Below are 23575 nucleotides of genomic sequence, written 5' to 3'. Positions count from 1 at the left end.
ACATTTTTAATCCAGCAAAAATTTTGCTGTTCGGTTTTCGGAAGTCAATTTTAGTGTTGAAATATAAACGGTCCTTCAAAAATCGTCCGGTTTTCAGAATTCGGAAGTTCCGGTTTTCAGAAGTTAAAAATAAATAGAAATAAGAACAGAAAAAATCGGGACCTTGAGTTTCGTGCGGTTTTCGAAGGTTTCCGGTTTTCAGAAGGTCCGGTTTTCGGAAGTTACACTGTACTAAATGGTAATACTCTTACCCATCATGCACCTGTTCTCATCTGACCAGTCATTGCAATGATTTACTGTATCACAAACATATGCATAGTCTATACACCGACTATTATTACACCGGAATTTACCCTCGCATATCATCTCTAAAATGAAATCAGAAACTTTATACTAATATCACATTTTTTACTACACAATCCAGTCATTGAAACCGTTATGGCAGTGGATCCCAAATAAAAATCAGCAAGTTCCATTCAACGAAGTATACTAGTACTGTATGAGATTTTGGATTTCTCACCTGCTATATAGTCACTTGCTGGAATGAGCTAAATAAATGGCTTAATGCCAAAGTGTTTTTGTTGTAAACTGCCAAACAGCTATCTTAGAATTATCTTCCAACAAATCTTCAAGGAATACATAATACCTTGTGTGCAAATAAAACCTGGAACTTTACTGGAAGTACCGTAATGTGTTCTACTTATACAGCTAACTAGCCCTGCCTGAACTTTAATCTTTACCCTGCTAAATTTCTAAAATAGACTGGTCCATCGTTCAAAGGCTAAAGGTCAAAGACTTCAACTGAGAGATATTTCAATGGGAACAAAGTAACTATACTGAGTCTGGAAACCAATCTCAAAACTATTATTACTCATTGGTTCATTCTAAGCATAATTCTGAAACTAACAAATTGCAAGGTTGCATTTTTTGACTGGTATAAATGTTCATAAGAAAAGATGACTATAGTAGTACTAGTACCTGGACAGTCTTTTTCATCCTCTCCAAATGGACACTGAATCTGACCATCACATTTATAGTGACAAGCTATAAGTATATTGTAACTGCAAACAAATCTGCAGAATTTCTCAGTATTTGCCACAGCCTTACTAACAGGATCTGAAATGCAAGGCAGACTCTTTGAAAATCTGACATTATACTAACGTCTTACTTCCAATTATAATAAATACAAAATACATAATTTATCGTAAATAAAAACAAGAGCACCGCCTTGCGGATGCTGACGCTCATCTGATTTTTTTGTATAATAGAAATATTGTCCTACCCATGATTTTCTAAGTCTAAAAAGGGCCATCATTCTTGCAAAAAGCAGGATAGAGTTATGTTTCTTGATGTACATTGTCCGCTTATGATGGTGAAAAACTGTTGCAAGTTTTAAAGCAATAGCTTTGATAGTTTATGAGAAAAGCTGACTTAAACATAATACTCAACCAAGAAATCTGATATTTTCTAAGTCCAAATGGGTCCATAAATCTTGCAAAATGCAGGATGGAGTTATGTTTCTTGATGTACAGGGTCAGCTTATGATGGTGAACAAGTGTTGCAAGTTTCAAAGCAATAGCTTTGATAGTTTAAGAGAAAAGCTGACCTAAACATAAAACATAACCAGGCAATGCCGACGCAGACACCGATTAAGTGATGACAATAACTCATCATTTTTTTTCAAAAAATCAGATGAGCTAAAAATGTTGAAAAGAAAAATTATGGTTTGCTTTTTACAGTGTAACCTCTCCAGAGCGGCCCTCTCTATAGCAAAAACCTCTCCACAACAGCATCATCAAAATTTCCCATAGCTGAAATTTACTATCAATTTAACCTCTATAGAGCAACAACCTCTTAACAGAGGTCAATATCTGCATTTCCCAAAGGGTGTTGCTCTGCAGAGGTTGCACTGTACTTCTTTTTGTATTTGTGACTTTTTTTTGTGTCTTTTTTGAAAATGAAAGTGAATTTGTTTCAAAATCTGGCATAAAACATACCACTTCCAATCTTAATAAACACAAAGTTCATTCAATTCACATCTATTACTGAAAGTTAGTAGAAGTTGTAAAGAAAAAGGCTGGTTTGTATAATATTGTATTTTTTTTTTCTTTTCATTTTGTGTGTGTGTGTGTGTAGGGGGAGTGGAGGGGGGAGGTTAGCCACATTCATACCAATACAATGCGACCTTTTATACTCATCTTAACAAGGCAGTTCGAAATACAGCTACATCCCCCGCCGCTGTTATGGTTAGTGAAAGGTTTGAAGGTATTGGGAGATACAGAGCAGACACAAAATGGAAGGCTCAAACCTTTGACCTCGAGTTGTTACCTTGACCTTGAGCCAACATGGCTGACTCATGAATCCTGCATATTGTCTTGAAGAGGTGATCATTTAAACCAAGTTTCATGAAAATCCTTCAAGGGGTTTAGGAGATACAGAGAGGACACAAAATGGAAGGCTCACACATCTGACCTGAGTTGTGACCTTGACCTTGAGCTGACATGGCTTACTCATGAGTTCTGCACATCGTCTTGTTGAGGTGATCAGTTGACCCAAGTTTCATAACAAGAGGGTCATGATGACCCTGAATCGCTCACCTGAGTAATATGAGCCACATGTTTAAAATGGCACACTGATGCTAAGATATTAGAAAGTAGGTCAGTAGGTCATATTCATGGTCACTGAAAGTCAGTTTTAAGATCGGTGTGCAAAACTGTACATGTCATCCAAATTTCAAGGCTGTATCTTAAAAAACAAGAATGTAGGTCAGTAGGTCAAGGTCACAGTCAAGTGACCCCCTAATTGCTTGTGGTCATCAGGTAATTATACTTAAACAGTCTAGGAAATATGATCTGATAATTTTTCAAGTATTTATTCCTATATAACTCATATAACAAGTGAACCCCAGGGCGGGGCCTCTTTTCACCCCAGTGGCATAATTTGAACAATCTTGTTAGAAATCCACTAGGCAATGCTACATATCAAATATCAAAGGTCTAGGTCTTGAACTTTCAGACAAGAAGATTTCTTTTCTCCCTATATAAGTCTATGTTAAATTTGGGACCCTCAGTGCAGGGCCTCTTTTCAACCCAGGGTCATAAATTGAATAATTTTGGTAGAGGACCACAAGGCAATGAAACATACCAAATATCAAAAGCCTAGGCTTTGCCATTTAAGGCAAGAAGATTTTTAAAGTTTTTTCCTATATAAGTCTATGTAAAACTTGAGACACCCCGGAGCTGGGCCTCTTTTCACCCCAGGGTTATAATTTGAACAATTTTGGTAGAGGACCACAAGGCAATGCTACATTAGATGATGTCACATGCCAAATATCAAGGCTCTACGCCTTGCGGTTTTGGACAAGAAGACTTTCAAAGTTTTTCCTTTCAGTTGCCATGGCAACCAGAGTTCTGCATGAAATTCAATTATTTGAACAATTTTAAAAGGAGGCCACCCAAGGATCATTCTGTGAAGTTTGGTGTAATTCTGCTTAGTGGTTTTCAAGAAGATTGTCCTAGAAATTGTTGACAGACGCATGACCCACGACTGACGACGGACAATGGACAATGAGCGGTCACAAAAGCTCACCATGAGCCTTTGGCTCAGGTGAGCTAAAAATCCTTCAAGGGGTTTAGGAGGTACAGAGCGGTCACAAAATGGAAGGCTCAAACCTTTGACCTAAAGTTGTGACCTTGACCTTGAGCAGACACAAAATGGAAGGCTCAAACCTTTGACCTTGAGTTGTGACCTTGACCTTGAGCCGACATGGCTGACTCATGAATCCTGCATATCGTCTTGAAGAAGCAATCATTTGAACCAAGTTTCATGAAAATCCTTCAAAGGGTTTAGGAGATACAGAGCAGACACAAAATGAAAGGCTCAGTACTTTCACTAAAATTTCTAGTTAAAGAAAGTATTTATCAAAATGTAAGTTAGAGTTGTGCTATAAAACCTGCCATACGAAGTCATCTCATGATGACAAAAATGTGCAAGCAGCTTGAAAAATTTGGTTACGTAGTTTCTGAGGAACATTCATGTTTACACCATAATTCCAGTACAAATCTTTTTGCTTTAATCCTGTTTTTAACTTTACTAACTTCTTCCTTTCTGCACAACAGTTTATGTGTATATATATTTCGCAGTTAAGGGAATTAAGGTGTTAGGTTTTTGCACCTTTTTTTATCACAACTGTTAGGCGGATTGAGCACTAGGCAGATTGAACGGCCTAGGAAACCTGACAGTCTTTTACTTTCTCTAACCCACCCCCCTCACGCATGGCCATAATGTATCAGTATGAATGTTTGCCATTTCTATAAAAGAAGAAGAAGAAAACTTTCACAAAATTTCTATTGTATTTCTGCTTTGTAGTCTAGTGCTATCTTCAATATTATTATTCAATTTACAATATTACACACTGTATTAGATCAATTGCAAACATCATATGAAACAGTCAGAGCTAATACAAAACATAACTGAGCCAATATGAGAAAAACAGGGCCAATATGAGAAAAACAGAGTTATAGATTACATTTTTTTCACATTTTGACAAAAATAAACATATAACATAATTCATGTAATAATGAAGTATGACTGAGCGGGATGTAAGTCTTCATAGATTACGACGATACTTTCGCTTATTCGGAATTGTGTAAAATGCAAGTGTTTCCTGTCAGAAATTCTGGCAGTTGTCACGGAAAATAATGAGAAAATATGGAAACTCAGATTAATTAAAAGGATTAGACTTATCTTTAACAGACATTTTGATAGTGTGGACTATTTGTGCAATGATAATTAGCGAATCAAATGCTGGAAAGTGGATGAATAAATTGGCGAACAGGAGTGTCAGTTTGTGAACTGCAAACAATTTCGGTTAAGAATTAAACAAGGCATGGGAGTGTATAATATGTGCTTGGTTGGTTGTATTATCTTGATCAACACATATGTGTACAATTTTGTGTCTCGTTGCCTGCAGCCTAAAAGGAAATGACTTAAAGCAGTTTTATCACAGTTCAAATGATAGATAACTCGCTAAAGAAAATAAATAGGAATTCAAAAAAAAAAGGTAAGTTCTAGTTACTCTTGATTATGTCACATCAAAAATATCTCTCAAAATTATTCTCAAGTACCTACATACAACTCATTCTGTTTTACGGGCTAAAATGATTATGATTCCTAAAATAAGTCTAAACAATTTGTGCAGATTTTTCACCGGAAAGCGCATAGCTGCCATAAGGTAACTCACAGAGTTCTTATACTGTTACCGCCAACAGTCGAAAGTTGAATAATAATATTATCATTAATCAAGCGATTTCATATTGGCCTAGTTATTTGTCCTCGGGCCAATATGACAACCCTTGGACAAATAACAAGGCCAATATGAAATTGCTTGATTAATAACATTATATTATTAAACAAGAGGGTCATGATGACCCTGGATCGCTCAATTTGAACAATCTTGGTAGAGGACCACAAGGCAATGCTACATACCAAATATCAAAGGCCTAGGTCTTATGGCTTCAAGCAAGATTTTTTCCCATAAAAGTCAATGTAAAACTTGGGACCCCCGGTTGAGACCTCTTTTCACCCCAGGGGCATTATTTGAACAATCTTTACGGAGGACCATTAGATGATGTCACATGCCAAATATCGAGGCTCTACGCATTGTGGTTTTGGGCAAGAAGATTTTTTAAGTTTTTCCTTTTGGTTGCCATGGCAACCAGAGTTCTGCATGGAATTCAATTCTTTGAATAACTTTTAAAGGGGACCATCCAAGGAACATCCAGGCCAAGTTTCATCAACATCACCCAAATGGTTTCAGAGGAGATGTTGTTTAAAGGAAAGTGTGGACGGATGGACACAGGACGCTGAGCGATCACAATAGTGCTCAGGTGAGCTAAAAACAAGAAAGTAGGTCAGAGGGTCATGATTAAGACAATTCAAAGTGAATATTGAAATCTGTATCAAACATTATAATTACGGTCCAAATTTCTTTGCAACAGCTTCAAAAACAAATAAGTCTATGTAAATTACCACCCAGGCGTGGCCTATATTGACCTCAGGTTCATAATTTGAACAATCTTGGTAGATAACCACTAGAGCATAACACATACTATATATCTAAGCTCTGGGCCTTTAGGTTTAAGACAAGAATTTTTTTTAAAGGTTTTTCCCTGTAGAAGTCTATCTAAAGTATGTGCCCCCCAGACAAGCCCATATTTGACCCCAAGGGGATAATTTGAACACTTGTGGTAGAGGACCACTAGATGATGCTACATACCACACATCAAAGCCCTAGGCCATGTGGTTTTGGACAAGACGATGTTCAAAGCTTTTCCCTATATAAGTCTATATAAACCATGTGACTCCCAGGATGGGGCCATATTTGACCCTAGGGGAATTATTTGAATAATCTTAGTAGAGCCCCACTAGATGATGCTACATACCAAATATAAAAGCCCTATGACCAGTGGTTTTGGACAAGAAGATTTTTAAAGTTTTTCCTTTTGATTGCCACGGCAACCAGAGTTCTGTATAGAATTCAATTCTTTGAACAATTTTTAAAGAAGGTCCTGTGAAGTTTCATCAAAATTAGCCTAGTGGTTTAGGAGGAGATATTGTTTAAAGGAAAGTGTGGACGGACACCGGACAGACGGACACCGGACGGTGAGCGGTCACAATAACTCACCACTTTGTGCTCAGGTGAGCTAAAAAAACAGCCTTTCAGTATTTCAATACTTTGATTGGATATGGGTAGGCACCCATCCAGGACAGAAATACTCCTAAGTTATTTGCTCACCTTTTATTTGTATCTTCAACTGCACATTTGTAACTTCACCGAAGGAAGCAAACAATTTACATATGTAAGTGCCAGAATTCTGTGGCTGTGCATTCGCTATATGCAGAGAAACCGTGTTTTTATCATGATGTAACTGTCTGACATTTTGCTGTGCACCAATTGTAAAACCTACAGAAATGATAGGAGAAATACACTGTAATTTTACACATAAATAATCATATTAACCTTTACAGATTCAGAAAATTATGTAAGAGATATAACCTACCATAAAATTATTTTAATATCACTGGCAAAATATTCTGCACTTTTGGCCAAATTGCTATTTTGTGCTGACATGATTTTGCAGATTTCAAATCTTAATGATTAAAGTAAAACAAATATGAGCCGCGCCATGAGAAAACCAACATAGTGGGTTTGCGACCAGCATGGATCCAGACCAGCCTGCGCATCAGCGCAGTCTGGTCAGGATCCATGCTGTTCGCTAAAGGTTTCTCTGGTTTCATGAGGCTTTGAAAGCGAACAGCATGGATCCTGACCAGACTGCGGGGATGCGCAGGCTGGTCTGGATCCATGCTGGTCGCAAACCCACTATGTTGGTTTTCTCATGGCGCGGCTCATATAAATTTTGTTCACAGGGATTCAATTTCACTGACTGAGACAAAAATCCATGGAAGTAAGTCCCTCACTAATATCAAAGACTTCATTATACTTTACATTATATTACCTGTATGGGTTTAAAGAAATACTCAGGGAGTTTTTTTTCAGGACACAGATCCATGATTTATCTGTAATGAATTACTCAGCCAAGTAAAGGAAACAGAAAGAGGCTTTTTTATGAAATAAAATACATGTATTGCTACAGTAGTCACTGTATGGCTATGTCATTGTAAATAACCTGAATATGAAACTCTGATTATCTTACCTTGTCCACATAGTTCAGATCAGAAAATAATGAAAATTGTGTAACTATGTCGTCAAAGTAAGAAATAATCAATCTGTTTAATTAAGCATGTCAATAAATATAAGAAACATTGATTCCACAATAATTATAAGACTTTTAATTTTTGAGCCCCATAATTTTGTGGGGGTACTTTGAGTTACAACATAAACTTTTAATCACTTTACATGTATTTTCCATTAAATCAAGGATCTATTGTATTACGATGTGTGTGCATCAAGTTTTACAACTTTAAGTAAACATATTACAACACTTTGAAAAAATCAGCGATTCGGATTTCACCCGGAGGGGATAATTAGGCAAAGTGGCCAACTTCACAGTGACGATATCGCTCAAATTGCCCTGTAGGATGATCCCTGATGCTTTTGAGAAAAGCGCATATCTCCCACAACTGCCTAATCATCTAGATTGGCATTTCTTCTCCATTATGTATCTGAGTCAACCACGCACCAAGAACTGTATCACTGGCATCAGTATTTTCAATAATTCAAGGGCCATAATTCTTAAGTGCCTAGGCCAATTTGGCTAGTTATCGAACTTGGCCGAGGACTTTTTGGCAAACACATTTTGTTCAAGTCTGGTGAAGATCGGCTGAGAAATGTTCGACTTAAGAGTGTGAACAAGATTTGTGACAGACACGCACACACAACACACACACAGACAGGAGTAAATCAATATATCTCCCACCACAGTGGTGTGGGAGACATAATTAGGGCTAAAATTAGGAATTTGCTACAATTTATTAGATATTAAGAATTTTTACTTTCCAAAACTCCAATTTTATATTAATAAACAGGAATTAAGAGGAAAAGTAGGCCATTTTTAGGAATTCCCTATCATTTTTTCTAGGAATTTTAGCCAAATTGAAGGAAAGTAGGAAAGAGTAGGCATTTTAGGGACACTTAACAGTCTGTTTCCAATATAAAATTTTTGTTTACTGTGTGTACATAATTTAAAATTTTGTGGTTTAGGTCCAAACAGCAATGTGGTGGGAGGAGGGGGCCTAGGAATTATATTTGTTCATTGATATTTCATTTTGAGGACTAATACAACCATACAATCCCTGAAAATAAGTCCCACATAATTACAACTGATTTCACTGATTTAATAACATATAATTTCCTATTTGGTTCCAGTCATTGTCATTGTTATATATAGTGTGCAAGTAATTGTTGTTATGGCGGGTGGCCAACATCAATAAAATAAATTGTCATAGTCATGACCATTTGAGATTAAGTAATATAGACTATTTACCAGACTCAATTTCCCACTTCAGATCAGTAACTGAAACTAGCAGATCCCTGGCAGTACAGTTAACTTGAACTGTCTCCCCTTTATACACATTCAGTGGACTGGTGATCACTCTGTTAGGACCAACATCTAACTGAAGGCTTGCTAAAATGTAAGATTGAAATACATAAAATTTACAGAAATATTATGCCCAGATTTCACACTTGAAAATATGTTTATTTGAAAATACTAGACATAAAATGTCACTAAACAACAAAACTAGTATTTTAGCAAATGTATTTTACCCGGTATCACTGTATTGAGATTACAGGTCTGCTTACACAGTTAGTTTTCGTATCCAAATTTGATTTACTTGGTGAAGTTTTGCAATTAATACATTTGTACTTCATTTTATTCTAATATCTACATTCATCAAATTGTAATTTGTCAGATTTTCACTTAGTAAAGTATTTGCAATTACATAGCTATCCCCAGAATTTTGTTATAGCCGGGCTCTACGGAATTATAGTCGGGTACACTTTTTAGGGGTTTAAGTTTTCATCCAAACATAGTTCTGTGAGGACACAATGTCAATCTATTTGATCCTAACAGTGTCAAACACGAGCTATCTTTTAAACCTAACAGTGTCAAACACAAGCTATCTCTTAAACCTATCAATAATTCTGTGTTTCATGTTTTAGTTGAATCTGAAGCTCATTTCACGAAAGAATAATTGAAGTAAAAGTAATTTATTGAATAATCGCAGCTTTCTACCTTCTCTGACACTGTGTATTGACTTATCCGAATGCATGTGTCATCTAAGCTAGTTTTTAAAATAAGTCATCTCTCAATGGCTTAAGTGTATTTTTGAGAGATGACTTATTTCAAAAACTAGCTTAGACAAGTTTTACCAGTTTTACCTGGGTCGTGTGATAAGTGTCTGCGTCGGAATATACAATGATGATGAAAAATGTTACACAGGCACATAATTGGTAGGTGCAGGTGTTCCACACCCCAAGTGTCTGTGGTTTCAACTGAACAGATTCGTCTGCTGACCGATTTCGTTTTAAATGATGTCAAAATTGATAACATGCAATAAAAAACTTTGTTTGATATATAAGTATTTGAACGCTTGCATTTCCCCTCAACATAAAATAAGGTTTGTAAAGAATTTTCGTGCATGAAAATGAAAGTACAATTTGACAGTTGGCAGTAAAATGAATCGATTGTTTGTAAGAGTAAAATGAAACTTTGAAACTTTGCACACTTGTTTATCATCATTAGTTGACTTGGTAGATCAAGAACTATGACTCTAACCTGCATTTTGTCAGAATTATGGCCCTTTTTCAGGGTGGCCACCAAAAATCTGAAGTAAATTTCCCTGATAATTCCCTGAATTTTCCCTGACAGGATAGTCAGTTTCCCTGATACTTTGTTCGGCGTACCAACAATTGTGAATATAAATGTTGTAATAGTATGGCCTCCATCCTCCCCTTCTAGCCATACCTTCTCCACCAAAAAACTTGTTTTTTTTACATCTATTTTATATACATATGAAATTATATTTATTTATTATATTTTGAAAATATATTCATTATTTATTTTATTTTCAGAATCCTGTTTGAATAATCAATTATATAGGAAATTTAAGATCTCATTGAGCAACTTAAGTAAGAGTAGTAAGCGTGGTAAGTAACAACTCAAAACAGCTCAAAAAAGAAAACTTCAATACTTCAGCAGCAATGACTTACATTTCACATACATGTACATACCATTATATTTGTAACTTGTTGTGATACTAATTCCAGTGTCTTTTATTGCCTATAACATTGATTATTCAAATTAACAATGTGATTACAGCTTTAATCAGTTATCATGTTTTAATGTAAATGAACTGAGCCTGATTTTTAACATTCTCCTTTACAATGCCACAAAGACACTACAATCTTCATAATCATACTGCATATTAAAGCAGAAGGTTACAAATAAAATTAAGCCTTTAAGCATTACAAATATATAACTTTCTAAACATTATCAATGTTCTACATCACAAACATTCTAGCCATTCAAGTTTCTAACAAGCTATACTCACAAAACTACCAGTAACTGCAGTTTTCACTTTGATTTTAAAACACTATTAATGTTAGTACAATTATGTAAATCAAAACTGGATGTTACATATACAAATAAACAATCCAGCACTTTAGTTTCTAATATGAGGCAGTGGGAAATAACTTTTCCTGCAGTTTAAACTTTTAACTTAAAAAGAAAAATATTAAATCTAGACAAACGGTCTTCAAGATTTGACATAAAAGTTTCTTCGAAAATGAATTAGTCCACTAAATTAGCATACAACTGTCAACACCTCCTTGCATTCAGAACAACAATTTCATCTTTCTGGTAAACTGAGTTTAAAACTCAAGTCATGACATGGGACACCAGCATAATGACTTTGAGGCCAGTATGGATTAAACAAAAGCTGTCAGTGGACAGCGCGCTCGACTATTCTCAGTGCTTGATAGTATAATATAAGCAATGAGTAAAAACTTTAACATCACAATAAGCATATTCTAAGTCGAAAAGGGGCCATAATTAGTCAAAATGCTTGACAGAGTTGCCTCCTCCTTTTTACAGACTGGGGTCATGATGGTAAGCAAGTATGCAAAATATGAAAGCAATATCTCAATGGACTTTGAAAATATTTGGGGTTGTACGCAAACTTTAACATTTATTCTAAGTCGAAAAGGGGCCATAATTCAGTCAAAATGCTTGATAGAGTTGCTTCCTCCTTTTTACAGACTGGGGTCATGATGGTAAACAAGTATGCAAAATATGAAAGCAATATCTCAATGGACTTTGAAAATATTTGGGGTTGTACGCAAACTTTAACATTTTTCAAGTCGAAAGGGCCATAATCAGTCAAATGCTTGATAGAGTTGCTTCCTCTTTTACAGACTGGTCATGATGTAACAAGTATGCAAATATAAAGCAATATCTCAGGACTTGAAATATTGGGTACGCAACTTTAACATTGTTGACGCTCACCCGATGCCGGGGCGAGTAGGATAGCTCCCCTATTCTTCAAATAGTCGAGCTAAAAAGCCTGTACTCTGATCAGGAACCACCCTGTTCATTTTAACTTTATAGATATGGCTGTTACAGTTAATGTGCACAAACAAACAACATGGATCCTGATCAGACTACACAGAATGTACAGGCTAGTCTTGATTCCATTACTGGTTTCAAAGCCAAAGAGTTTTCTCATGAAGATGCTAATTTTATGGTTTTAAAAATACATTTCATAATTATGCTATTCAAGACTAATGTAAATGTTTGTTAATAACTAGCAAAAGTCTAACAAGCAACTACTACAAATGCACAGGTACTTCTAATGCTTGATTCAAATGTTGGTATACATTTTGTTAATGTCAGTAATGTACTGACACTCAATTCATTTTAGTTTTTAGTTGTGTAACAACTTCTGCTTGCTTTCAAAGTACAATGTATTAGTATTTGAGCTCTGGGGCAATGGTTACTCAATTCCATTTTAGCTTCTCTACATTTTAGAAACAAAAACTTATCTCTTATAGTTGATGAATAACAGTTTTAGAATCATCAAACAGTGAGTGCATTTGCTAAGTATAGTATTCTGTATTATATAAAATAAAGGTAATTATTATGAAGAAGGGTAACAACCAGTAGCCAAGACATAATTATATAGTCTTTTAAATTTTTTCTTTCAATTTTTTAAAAAATCCCTGATAATTCCCTGATTTTTTCAAAATTTTCAAATTCCCTGAATTTTCCATGCAGGGAATTTTTTTTAGCCTTTTTCCCTGTTTTCCCTGTTTTCCAGAGTCGGTGGCCACCCTGTTTTTGTACTATTTGAACTACAGCTCTTTTCCTTCATATTGTCCAGCACTTGAGGACAAGCAATGGCACCCGCAGGCAGTGCTTTTGTTTATAAACCATTGTAACTGCACAACAACAGAAATGTCTACCAACACCTCCTGATAATATCTCACTGAATTATATTATTAAGTCTGACAAGGGCATATAACTTTATAATATCTGACATGAAAGTCTAGATTAAATAAGCATGTCTACTTGCTGTTGATGATGTTTCATTCAAGTTGGACAGAAACTAAAGGAGGAGTTGAGTACACAATGCAGGTATGAAGTAATAACTCCAGAGTGACGGGGACTATCCTTCTGCTCATCAAACTTATCTGAGACATTATGTCCATACACAAGTGACCCAGTTCGGTGAACACTGGATAAGAACTGATCTTACTATCTTGTTAGAGAGCAGACACAGTCAATTTTCACAACTTTTAGTAATTCAAGAGCCATAAATCAGAGACACTTGGACAATATGAATGGTTATACACCCTGGCAGAAATTATTTCAAAATCGGATCAGTGACAACTGACAAAACATGTTGCTTTTAGTACCAGTTGTTATCCATATCTGTAACAGTTACCTGGTGTATTAATCTGATTGACCAGTTTTGTTCAACTATTTCTGTAACAGTATACTCATATAGCAACCTGAGTTCATTGGTGTTTGTGTTTTCGGGTTTAACATCTTTTTCAAAATTTTTTTAGTCATATAAACAACGATGCCTACTTGTAGCAGTGAGCACAATGCCCAACTTTATAGTGCTGCCTCAGTGGAATACCATGCTGTACACATGTGACATGATACCCCACCGTCACATTATACTGACACCGGGCTGACCAGTCCTAGCAGTGCCAAGCGAGGAAGCTACTTGTACCATTTTTACGACTTTGGTATGACGCGGCCAGGGATCAAACCCACGACCTCCCAAACTCGAAGCGGGCACTCTTCCACTAGGCTACCAAGGCGGTCGAGTTTATTGGTATATCAGCCTGACTTACCTGTTTTGTTCACCCATATCTGTAACAGTTTACTGGTAAATTGACCGTCTGCGGTATGTACCTTACACCTGTATGTTCCCGAGTTTTCTGGCTGGGCCTTGCGTATTAGCAATGTTACCACATATACCTCCAACCGAACTTGCTTAAACATATCATCTTGTACATCATTACCTTTACATAGAAACAAAACAAAAACATCACATCATAATCAGTAGGGTAAGTTGAATTCACAAGCAAATACGAGAGAAATTATGGTGACAAAGTTAGCTCCATTCTTGCTCTGCAATGCACATATCAGATATTTCCAGTAAGGAACACCTCCCGTTGGATACTGTTGCTATGTCTCACAAGATTTCACAAAAATGGCGGATACACACGATACTTCTATGACAGGTTCCCTGTTATAAAGCATCTAAATCTCCTACAGATTACTGCTAAGTCAGATCATGTGCTAAATGAAACATTCAATTATTAAACATAAAAAGTTCCATTAATTCTTAATAATTCTTAAGAAATATGGTTAAGTAAACCTGTTAAATGTTGATGAGATTTAGGTCTTGGGAGATAGATGTAAGGTATAATATATATTATCACAGAAATCATGAAACAGTTGTGTTCTTGCAAACAGGATCATGTCTATTAATAAATTAAATCAACATTTGGAATACTTTTTCTATTACCTTCAATCACATGACTAAAATATCTGCTCCCTAAAACATGTTAAATAGTATGTTTGAAATTGTGATCTGTTGACTTTTATGCAACTGATTATGATTCAAAAGTTTATTCGTTCCTTTATTTGGGGGTGAGGGGTTAGAGTCCCACCTATACAATTTAAATTTATGTCATATGGTGACTTTTCCAGCTTTCAATGATGGAGGAAGACTCCAGGTGCCCATCTAAGAATTGTTTAAGGCACTTTTATAGAACCACCAACCAGTAATGGATAATTAACAAGAGATCACAGAGTGATCTTGGCGCCCACCAATGTGCCATTTTTGAGTGTTCCAAATTTCAAGACTTACTGACTAGCTCAAGGTCAAATTTCATTTCCGTACACAACACAAATCTATGCAAGTGGTCCAAATTTGAAGGCTGTAGCTTGAGAAAAGTAAAAGTAGGTCACTAGGTCAAAATCCAGGTCAAATTTTACTCCGAAATACAAAACTATGCATGTGGTCCAAATTTAAAGCCTGTACCTTCAAAAATGTGAAAGTAGGTCACTAGGTCAATGTAAAGGTCAAAGTTTGTTTCGGTACACAAAACTATGCATGTGGTCCAAATCTGAAGGCTGTAGCTTGAGAAATGTAAAAGTAGGTCACTAGGTCAAAATCAAGGTCAAATTTTATTTCGGAATAATAAAATTATGCATGTGGTCCAAATTTGAAGCCTGGACCTTAAAAATGTGAAAGTAGGTCACTAGGTCAATGTAAAGGTCAAAGGTCATTTCAGTACACAAAACTATGCAAGTGGTCCAAATTTGAAGGCTGTAGCTTGAGAAATGTAAAAGTAGGTCACTAGGTCAAAATCAAGGTCAAATTTTATTTCAGAATACAAAACTATGCATGTGGTCCAAATTTGAAGCCTGTACCTTCAAAAATGTGAAAGTAGGTCACTAGGTCAATGTCAAGGTCAAAGTTTTTTTCGGTACACAAAACTATGCATGTAGTCCAAATTTGAAGGCTGTAGCTTGAGAAATGTGAAAGTAGGTCACTAGGTCAAAATCAATGTCAAATTTCATTTTGAAACACGAAACTAGGCATATGGTCCAAATTTGATGCCTGTACCTTCAAAAATGTGAAAGTAGGTCACTAGGTCAAAATAAAGGTCAAAGTTTTTTCCAGTGCAAAAAATTATGCACGTGGTCCAAATTTGAAGGCTGTAGCTACAGAAATGTGAAAGTAGGTCACTAGGTCAAAATCAAGGTCAACTCATGTCAAGGTTCATCTTGCCACTCAAAAATATACATGTGGTCCAAGTTTGAATGTTGTAGTTACTGACAAGAACATTTTAAAAGCTTTTCCCTATATAAGTCTATATGAACCATGTGACCCCCGGGGCGGGGCCATATTTAACCCTAGGAGGATAATTTGAACAAACTTGGTAGAGAACCACTAGATGATGCTACATTACAAGTATCAAAGCCCTAGACTTTGTGGTTTGGACAAGAAGATTTTCCCTATATAAGTCTATGTAAACCATATGACCCCCAGGGCGGGGCCATATTTGACCCTAGGGGTATAATTTGAACAATCTTAGTTGAAGACCACTAGATGATGTCACATACAAAATATCAAAGCCCTAGGCCCTGTGGTTTTGGACAAGAGGTTATTCAAAGTTTTTCCCTATATAAGTCTATATAAACCATGTGACCCCCAGGGCGGGGCCATATTTGACCCCAGAGAAATAATTTGAATCATCTTGGCAGAGGACCACTAGATGATGCTTCATACCAAATATCAAAGCCCTAGGCTCTGTGGTTTTGGACAAGAAGGTTTTCAAAGTTTTTCCCTATATAAATCTATATAAATTATAGAAATAAACAAAGGGCCATAACTCACTCATAAATTGTTGAACCAGTCTGATCTTCAGGGGGACACAACTAGGGTACCAATACATCATTCTGACAAAGTTTGGTCAAAATCCCCCCAGTAGTTTCTGAGGAGATGCGATAACGAGAAATTGTTAACGGACGGACGGACGGACGGACTGACGGACGGACGGAGTGACGGACGGACGGACCACGGACGCAGAGTGATTTTAATAGCCCACCATCATCATGATGGTGGGCTAATAATAAGAGTGTGTTTGTGTGTGTTCAGGTTTGGCATCCTTGTAGCTACTTGTCTACTTGTAGCAGTGAGCGCAATGCCAAACTTTATAGTGCTGCCTCAGTTAATTATCATGCTGTAGACACACAACACGATACCCCATCCAGTCACATTGTATACTTACACTAGGCTGACCAGTCCTAGTACTATGCTCTCAATGCCAAGCGCCAAGCGAGGATGCTACTAGTACCATTTTTCACCTCTTTGGTATGACACTGCCAGGGAACCAACCCACAGCCTCTTGCAGCACTTTAGACACTATAAAACTAGGCTACCAAGCATAATTTATGAACAGCAAAATCAGTATTATTTATGAAATTGACCAATTTCTTTGTTCTCGACCTTAATGATTTACTTACCAAAAGCTTGCCACTTTAGATCTATAATTGGTGCCGTTGTATACTTTGTTGAGCAGTTGACTTGTATAGTTTCGCCTTGCTTCACCACCACAGCTTTTGGTGTGATGTTCAAATACAGGCCTCCTAAAATAACACACATATGAAAGAAATTACAAGAAGAAACACAATGTGCTTATGGTCAATAAAGCGAGTCTGGTGATGATCCATCAAGTGGTTCATGAGAAGTTGTTTACAGGTTTTTCTATTTTTGGTTCTAGCAGCCCCTAGTGTAACAACTTGAACAAATTTGAGAGAGGATCTTATTAGGATGCTACATACCAAGTTTGGTGATGATCCATCAAGAAGTACACAAGAAGAACAAATCCAAAAGAGGTCCATATAAGGATGCTACAGATCGTTTTTCAGGGCTCCAGATGAGCTGCGTATTAGAGTAAATTACGCTTTGAAATAATGCATATACGCATATCTGATAATTTTTAAGCGTATAAAAACGTATATGAAATTACAGAAACACACGTAATTACTTTTTACTTGCTTAAACAAAATCTGATTCGTCTCGATGCTTTATGTAACAGGGCACAGTAGGCATTCTCCCACATTGAACGTGCAAAGGCATTGAATGGTACTCGATAGACCTAGGTTAAACTTTATTATACACTTGTGACTTAATGCATGCGTAAATCAAATAGTTGGGAATTAATATTGACGGTATGGCAGTGTATTTTAAAACGGCGTCGATTTAAAATATCAACTTCCACTGCGGAGTAAACAAAAATGTCTTTTTATGCCCCCAGCATCTACTGATTATACTTACTTACTAGAATAACTTGATACTAATGCAGATGTAACCTGTGACCATTCCTCATCTTCAGACATCATCTGACCTCAGTTTGACCTTGACCTCATTTTGGACTTAGGTTGCTTTATATGGGCCATCTCTTGGTTAACCAAATGGGACCGTTTTGTCTAGTATCAATACCCCTTACAAGAATGAATTGATACTAATACAGATGTAAACTGTGACCATTCCTCATCTTCAAACATCACCTGACCTCAGTTTGACCATGACCATGACCTTGACCTCATTTTGGACTTAGGTGCAAAATCTATCGCCACTGAGGGCATCAAGCGTTTATTGAACGCAGCTCCTTGTTCTACGAATGAAAAAGTGAACAAACACTATGAATTCTTTAAACCAACAAAAATGATCACAAAAATATAACTAAAGGTAGATCTATATTGAATATTGAACTTTCATATTTTTGGTGAATGAAGCCAAAGCAAGCCAAGGGAGAAAAAAGAAGAAGCAAAAACTTGAATATTGAATTGAAACTGAACCAGGGTTCTCGGAAACGCCGAAATCGGCGTCCCTGTACGCATAATTGGTCCCGGTATATGCGTGTTTATTGCAGCTTGAGAGTCCCCGGACGCACGTTTCTGCAGTGAGACGCATTGAAAATTAATTGATTACGTAAACCTGCGAATACACAAGGTTTGACTCGAGAGCAAAACATGTGGGCGGAGTAACTCGCTTGTCACCGATAGCCGCGTATAGCCAATCAGCGTTGCCCGTTTCCAGTACACCGCGAGACAGGCGGCATATGTATGATCAACTCGAATACATGTGATTGTCGGCGTGATTGCATAGGTGACAATTTCTAATTGTTAAAGGCCTAGATTTTGGCAGTGGGCCAAGGGATTTCTGTCTTCACCAGCACAGTTGGAGGCTAATGACCATCACAGTATGGTTCCAATAAACAAGGGTCATTGTTTATCGGAGAGTCAGTCTACCTTACAAGTGTATCAATTAGTGAGAAAGAGAAACAATATAATTTATTTTAAATTAATGAATAATTGATAACATTTAAAGTTATACCAGTTTCTTTTTGACATTTCTATGTAAAGAAAATATTGTTGATCAAACACAATAATAAAATAAAATAATTCATAATAATGAAATAATGAGAGACTTACTTAAAGAAATATGCAAGTTTTTATTTTTTCAAATTCTGTCTGGAGAATTGTGATATTTCAGAAAAATGTGACTTTCTCTCATCTAAAGCTGGCAGAATGCTGTAAATAACATTTGTCTAAAATTGAAAACAGTATGTGCATTTCAAAGTTACAAAGCAAAGCATGAAAAAAGTCCCTTTTGGCAACATACTGAAAATGATAGTCGAGTATAGATGGAACACAATAATTTTATATTATACTGTTTGTCAGCACAAAGAACTCATGAAGTTTTCACTATACTTGTGTTTTATCATCATTATTATTTTCAGTATTATTTCTGTATCTTTTATCATCCTAAATGTAATATAATAATAATAATAATAATGATGATAATAACAATCATGATTATATTTATAATTATTATTATTATTATTATAACATTAAAGTAATAGTTATTATCATCTATATAATATCAAAATAATAATTATTATTATTATCATTCCACATTCATTGAAGAAAAATTAATTTCTTTCAACTCCACTGCACACATCTTCATGGTCTAGTTGGGGTCCCTGCTGTGCTAATTGCCCTCTAATCAGTTACTGTTACATAATCGCTGATAAGCAGCAGATAAGATGGGAGTTGTATATTGGATTTGGGGGGGGGGGGGACACTTATATAGTAGTGAATCTAGGCCTTTAACGACGGATTACGTGGTTTTTGAAGTAACTTCGATTGTTTTCTCACGTACTAATTACCAGGCAGTTTTCAAGACGTTTTTAGAAAAAGTGATAATTTGGCTTAATTATGAATGTCCGAGTAATTTTAAGATGCTGTCGATGTCGGTCTTAGTAACGTGATTATTTTTCTGCAAAATCGCTGATGTTTATTTTTTATTGTTACTGAAGAAGCATTTATTAATATGTTGATCATAGACATACTGTGCATTCTTAAAATATTTTAGACCGAATGTTTTAACGTTATGCTCTTAATAAGTATTAAAATTAAAGTATAATTGTTCATATATTTTATTTTTTCAATGTATGTTTATATACATTCTCATTCTGAAATAAAAAAGTAAAGAAAAAAAATTATCACGAGGGATTTTGTCCAGATTGGTATTTTCACAAGGGGGATTTTGTCCACCTTGATAATTTCACAGGATATCGTCCAGGAAGACCAGAAACAGGAAGGGGAGGGTGAGGGGGGGAGGGGTTCCAGGGGTGATTTTGTCATACATTAATTTTTGACTACATTTTACCTATTTTACATTTACCTTTTTATCTCATCTTAACAATATTTGGGTGAAGAATTGTGATTACAAAATGTCTGTCGGTCTACACTTAATTTGACAGTACAATAGAGGCCTGTGTTTTGACGAAAGTTTAAGCCTGTCTGTCAGGTCTAGTCAGTAGTTGGGACTGCAACTTTTTCAGCTTTGGGAGTCCCAGGACTGCAACTTGAAATTGCTAGTGAGAACCCTGCTGAACTGCAAATTCATGGGTGTTATGTACCCAATGAATATGTTATAAAACTCATTTCTGGTTGTTGTTTTTGTTCACATTCATTATAAATTTTCAGGAGTAAAATTACTCCTAGTCAATTTCAGATTTTACAATTTTACTCTTTCACAAAAAATATGATGAGTATATACTCATTGGCCAAATAAATTATCTGGAGCCCTGGTTTTTTATGTCATTCTGACCAGTAGTTTCAGAGGAGATATTTCAGTAAAGTGCACGCCGATGGAGGATGTATGACGAACATTGGGTTATCACAAAAACTCACCTGAGCTATAAATAGTTTTACAATTGATTGATAGCTGTCTGTATCAAATTCACTCAAAATGAACTTGACATTTGGATTTTTTTTTAATTGTTTGGTGGACTAACTCCAAACAAAATTATATAGTAACTTTGGGCAAAATAGGGCAAGTAATGATGACTGATTCCAATACATGCAGTGGTTACTGAGATAAGAATTTGCATCTTAACCTTTAAGTTGAAAAGCTCTCATTGCTGTTTAGGCAACTAAAAATGAAATGTTTACCTTGAGTATCTGGGCAATCCTTTTCATCTTCGCCAGTCGGACAATCTTTGTGACCATTACATCTATAGGAACATGGTAGACGAATGTTGTACTTGCAGACAAAGGTTCTACATAAGCTCTCTCTGTAATGCTCTTTTATTTCAGTTGAACCTGAAAAAAGTTCATTATGAACAAGTAGAGTAACTTCGGGTATATTCGACACCTTAAGCATAAAAACGGTGAAGCAGTTTTCGGTTCAGAATGATTGGTGCGAACATTTCATGAAAACGAAAGTAGACCTTTTCTGCGTCTTCAGTATAAAACGCTGCCCAGTGTTTGCATCTACATCGTCAATAGGATGGATATTATTCTGATTGTTGTCGTCGTGTAAGTTCGACATCTTTCGGGCAAATTCGGCACCCTGGTAGAGTTTTAAAAAATATACAAGTTGAAGATTTATCTTTTTTATATAGCTACATTAACAAGAGGACCATGATGGTCCTGAATCGCTCACCTATCCCCACATGACCCAGTGTTGAACTGAGTATGACGTCGTTATTTCTATTATTTGACATAGTGACCTAGTTTTTGAGCACATGTGACCTAGATATCATCAAGATAAAAAATTCTGACCAATTTTCATGAAGATCCATTGAAAAATATGGCCTCTAGAGAGGTCACAAGGTTTTTCTATTATTTGACCTAATGACCTAGTTTTTGAAGGCAAGTGACCCACTTTTAAGCTTGACCTAGATATCATCAAGGTCAACATTCTGACCAATATTCATGAAGATCTCGTGAAAAATATGGCCTCTAGAGAGGTCACAAGGTTTTCTATTTTTCGACCTACTGACCTATTTTTTGACCGCACGTGACCCAGTTACGAACCTGACCTAGATATCATCAAGCTGAACATTCTCACCAATTTTCATGAAGATCCATTGAGAAATATGGCCTCTAGAGAGGTCACAAGGTTTTTCTATTTTTAGACCTACTGACCTAGTTTTTGACCCCACCTGACCCAGTTTCAAACTTGACCTAGATATCATCAAGGTGAACATTCTGACCAATATTCATGAAGATCTCATGAAAAATATGGCCTCTAGAGAGGTCACAAGGTTTTTCTATTTTTAGATCTACTGACCTAGTTTTTAACCCCACGTGATCCAGTTTCAAACTTGACCTAAATATCATCAAGGTAAACATTCTGACTAATTTTCATGAAGATCCATTGAAAAATATGGCCTCTAGAGAGGTCACAAGGTTTTTCTATTTTTAGACCTACTGACCTAGTTTTTGATGGCACGTGACCCAGTTTCGAACTTGACCTAGAATTTACCAAGATGAACATTCTGACTCATTTTCATAAAGATCCCATGAAAAATGTGACCTCTAGAGATGTCACATGGAAAAGTTTACGGACGCACGGACACACGCACGGACGACGGACACCGCGCGATCACAAAAGCTCACCTTGTCACTTTGTGACAGGTGAGCTAAAAACAGCAAATGTTGCAATAGACATAACACAACAGTTTTTATGCTGACCACAGACACTTGGGGGTCAGCACCCCTCCCCTCCAATGCCGCCCCTGACAACCTTCAGTCAATACATTTTTGTTTTTTAAAACAAACTGGGCACATGTCTTGATCATCCAACGACTTCTGTTACCATTTCAACATGTTTGAAAAATTCCCATACTCTATCAATGCTCAAAAAAGTTTTTCTGAGCATTGATAGCATATGGGAGATTTTTTAAACATATTGAGATGGTAACAGAAGTTGTTGTATGATCGAGACATGTGCTCAGTTTGATTTAAAAAGCGAAAATATATTGGTTGAAGGTTGGCAGGGGCGGATTGGGAGGGGGACAGGTTCTGACCCCCAAGTGTCTGTGTTGCTGACGAGTAGGCTCTAATTCTTTCAGATTTCATAACTCAATCAAGCTATAAAAAGTAAAACAAAAAAAATAATATCAATTGTTCAACAGGTTATACAAACGCCGGCTAATTGTTTCGGGAAACAATATAATATAGCCTCATTAATTATGTTTATTTATTTATTCGCTGCTGCCTTCTTTTTTGACAATAGTACCATTTTCTACCATCTGAACGGTGGGGGCAAGTTTTGATGGAAAGTAAGAGCTCTGGAACACTTCGCACGAATTTGTCTGGACATTTTAATCTCAAATAAGGCGTATTTGTTACCGAAACCTTTGGGTTACTCGGCTATGATTGTTTTAAATAACAATGATATGTTCTTATCATATCCTATTCAATATATTTTACTTTGCACAAATTTTGATTGTCTATTGATAATTAATTGTCATAAATTCGTACTGGTCCCAGATGTAAATATGTGTATGCTAATTAAATGCACAGGTGCTTTTTTAATGCACAAATCAGTGACGTAATTAGCGACGTCAGCTTAGGTTAACACACTTTAAGAATCTGCGTGGACAAAATTAGGAAAGCATGGATATGGTTAAAAAACACACTTAAACCATTTGTATGCCATA

General features: G+C 36.2%; 1 protein-coding gene across 1 annotated transcript in view; it reads right to left on the bottom strand.

Moving 5' to 3' along the window:
* The window catches only part of LOC123537041 (uncharacterized), a 34820-nt gene that overhangs the window by 4866 nt on the left and 6379 nt on the right, over positions 1 to 23575 (bottom strand). Inside the window, exons 2-8 of the mRNA XM_053528561.1 lie at positions 21078 to 21227; positions 17076 to 17198; positions 13886 to 14056; positions 9009 to 9149; positions 6797 to 6964; positions 979 to 1116; positions 252 to 368 (exon numbers count right to left, since the gene is read on the bottom strand). Of these exons, the coding sequence (XP_053384536.1) occupies positions 252 to 368; positions 979 to 1116; positions 6797 to 6964; positions 9009 to 9149; positions 13886 to 14056; positions 17076 to 17198; positions 21078 to 21227 (1008 nt within the window). The remainder of the gene's footprint in view (positions 1 to 251; positions 369 to 978; positions 1117 to 6796; positions 6965 to 9008; positions 9150 to 13885; positions 14057 to 17075; positions 17199 to 21077; positions 21228 to 23575) is intronic.

The sequence above is a fragment of the Mercenaria mercenaria genome, chromosome 17 (genome assembly GCF_021730395.1).
Source record: "Mercenaria mercenaria strain notata chromosome 17, MADL_Memer_1, whole genome shotgun sequence".
In the NCBI taxonomy this organism is placed as follows: Eukaryota; Metazoa; Mollusca; class Bivalvia; order Venerida; family Veneridae; genus Mercenaria; species Mercenaria mercenaria.
The sequence above is the reverse complement of the archived record's forward strand: the minus strand, read 5'-3'. Positions and strand labels throughout refer to the sequence as shown.